The sequence below is a fragment of the Penaeus monodon genome, chromosome 9 (assembly GCF_015228065.2).
Source record: "Penaeus monodon isolate SGIC_2016 chromosome 9, NSTDA_Pmon_1, whole genome shotgun sequence".
In the NCBI taxonomy this organism is placed as follows: Eukaryota; Metazoa; Arthropoda; class Malacostraca; order Decapoda; family Penaeidae; genus Penaeus; species Penaeus monodon.
The window spans coordinates 20,050,459-20,052,958 of NC_051394.1; the positions used below are offsets into that span (position 1 = coordinate 20,050,459).

General features: G+C 47.1%; 1 protein-coding gene across 1 annotated transcript in view; it reads right to left on the minus strand.

The window, feature by feature from the left end:
* LOC119576661 (dynein beta chain, ciliary-like) overlaps window positions 1-2,500 on the minus strand; it is a 143,775-nt gene that overhangs the window by 139,998 nt on the left and 1,277 nt on the right. The window contains 8 exon segments of the mRNA XM_037924310.1: window positions 216-326; window positions 527-760; window positions 879-947; window positions 1,045-1,180; window positions 1,319-1,413; window positions 1,599-1,852; window positions 1,998-2,082; window positions 2,235-2,439. Of these exon segments, the coding sequence (XP_037780238.1) occupies window positions 216-326; window positions 527-760; window positions 879-947; window positions 1,045-1,180; window positions 1,319-1,413; window positions 1,599-1,852; window positions 1,998-2,082; window positions 2,235-2,439 (1,189 nt within the window).

Genomic DNA, 2,500 nt, shown 5'->3' on the forward strand with positions numbered 1-2,500 from the left:
ATATTCTAGATTTCGCTATAAAAACCAAATCTTAATTTCTTTATATTATAGTCATATACCTTTTATTGTTCTATTATGATTATAATCACTTACCTTTCCCTTTTAGATACAGATTGCAACGCTGCCACAAAATTTAATAGAACTCACGCAATAAACAGAAATAACAGCAACAACAACAAGAACAACATCAACAACAACAAAACACTTTCACGTACCTTAGCCGTCTCGATCTCCTGCTTGAGGAGCTGAAGCAAGTGTGGCAGACAGATGGTGTATTCCGCTTGGATGATCGGCCGCTCGAGGATGCTTCCAAGCAGTTCAACCACCTGCCATTGTACGTGCATGAGAGGGTTAATGTTCATCTATTCATTATACCCTTGAATAGTAATTGAAACAGGTATATGAAACACCCTTCATCTATAAAAGCCTTTCGATGTCCGATTACTTCTAACTCTGGAATAGGTTTGCCCTTTGCAACCAACGACTCAACAAAGCAACACGAAACCTCAGTCGCTCTTCCGCCCACCTTGAAGTAGGCCTCGGGACTCTGGCTCTCCTGGAGGGCGTGGTTCACGATGAGGCTGAGGCGCTGCTCGAGCTCCGTCACCTTCTTCTTGAACTGGCGGTGGCTCTCGTCGAAATCGGCCTCGGCGGGGTCCAGGCAGTCGTAGGTGCGGATGGAGAAGGCGGTGTAGGCCTCGTTGAACTCGCTGTGGGCGGCCGGAGGGAGTGTGCTCAGTGTTACGGGCTTTGTTTTGTTCTTGAGATAATGCAGTTAAAAGCTTCATTTAATATTTGTTCCTTAAAGATATGGCGGAACAATGAAAATGACGTTTGGCTCTTACCTGTATACGGCAGAAACACTAGCCCCCTAGAACCTTGCCTTTAGGTCCGCCGAATTCCACTTTCTCGATCTTGAGGAATTCTTTGGCAATGTCAAATATTTCCTGTGAGGAAAAGATAAATAAAACCAATAATAGTTCACTTGATATAACAAAGCAAGTCGTAACGGTATGTTGTTCACTTTTATGCAGTAATAAAAACCTTGATGTTAGCGAGACGGGAGAGGAACTGGTCCATCCGGGCGAAGGCGTGGGTGGGGTGGAACTCCCATCGGCGGGGACGCTCGTCCTCGGGGAAGTACGTGTCCACCCTCGCTCGGTGCTCTTCGAAGCTGTCTCTGAGGAGGCGAGGGTCGAGGGAAACGTATTTACAATCTGACAATATCAGTGACTAAGTTGGATAGCCCGGGGTCATGGATAAAATTAGCAGGTATTGGGTCTAAAAGAATAAACTTTGAACATATGTAGTACCGTACCTGAAGGTTTTGAATACGGAAACGCAGGTGTTGATCTTCTGTAGAGGCTCCGTAGTCTCAGCCTGAAATCCTATCGTTCCTATGAAGGCTCTCCCCTGCGAAAAATACACCTTTTCTCAGTGAATGACTCCTTTTATTTACTCCTTCATTTCTCTAGCTATTCTCTGCATCCTTTTCTCCTTTCGAATATTCACGTGCACACACAACAACCTAAAGTATCTTTCTCCCAGTCTAGTTTCCATGAAATGTATTCGCCTCCCGAAGTCCCCCCCCCCCTCACCATGCCGATGAGGAGGTTGGTGATCTCCCTGAAGAGCGTGACGATGCGGTCCGGCTTGCGGTAGTCGGGGCAGTGCGCCCACAGGAGGCAGATGCAGTGCACGAGCGGCGGGATGAGCGGCGGCGCCTCCTGGAACTCCATCGACTCCATCTCCTCCAGCATGGGCTTGAGGGGCGTCAGGTGGATCATGATGTCGCGCGCCTCGTGCACAGCTGACGAAGAAAGGGACTCGCTGAGTGGGGACGGTTGTCTTGCTTTCAGATATGTTCAAATTTTGATTTTGAAGACATACAATCATCAACGCACAAATACTCACATATGTTAGGTTGAAACTGTTATCACTCACACGACGAACACATACGGACACACACATACACGACCTTATTCACGATATATTACCCATGTTAACGTCTGCACACATCTTGACAAAGGCTGGATAGTAAGCTGATTCTGTCACCTCTAAGATATTGGACATCATCATGACCTTGAAAGACAGGTGTTAAGTTACTAGTTTGTTTTCTTGCTCATGGATCGAAAGTCCAATGCTTTTTAAGCCAGACACAATCATTGATTTCGAAGTTTGCATTTTATCTAACTCTGCAAATGACTACGCCATTAAGAGTTGTAACCTCTTACCTTCTTATCTTTGAGTTGCCTTGCGATATGACTGAAGTTCTCTCGCCGTTTGCTCCAGAAGGTGATCTCCTCGAGCGGTGTCGGGAAGTGGTCGGGACCGGCCAGGTCGTCCGTGTCCTGGTTGAGCACCTCGTCCACTTGGTGCACCCACTTGATCACCACGCCCTCGATGGCGCTCTTCAGCTGCGAGTCCGTCATCTCTCCTCTGGAACACGGCAGTGTCTTGGGGTTGTAGAAATCACTTCAAGCGAACAGATTACTCGAAA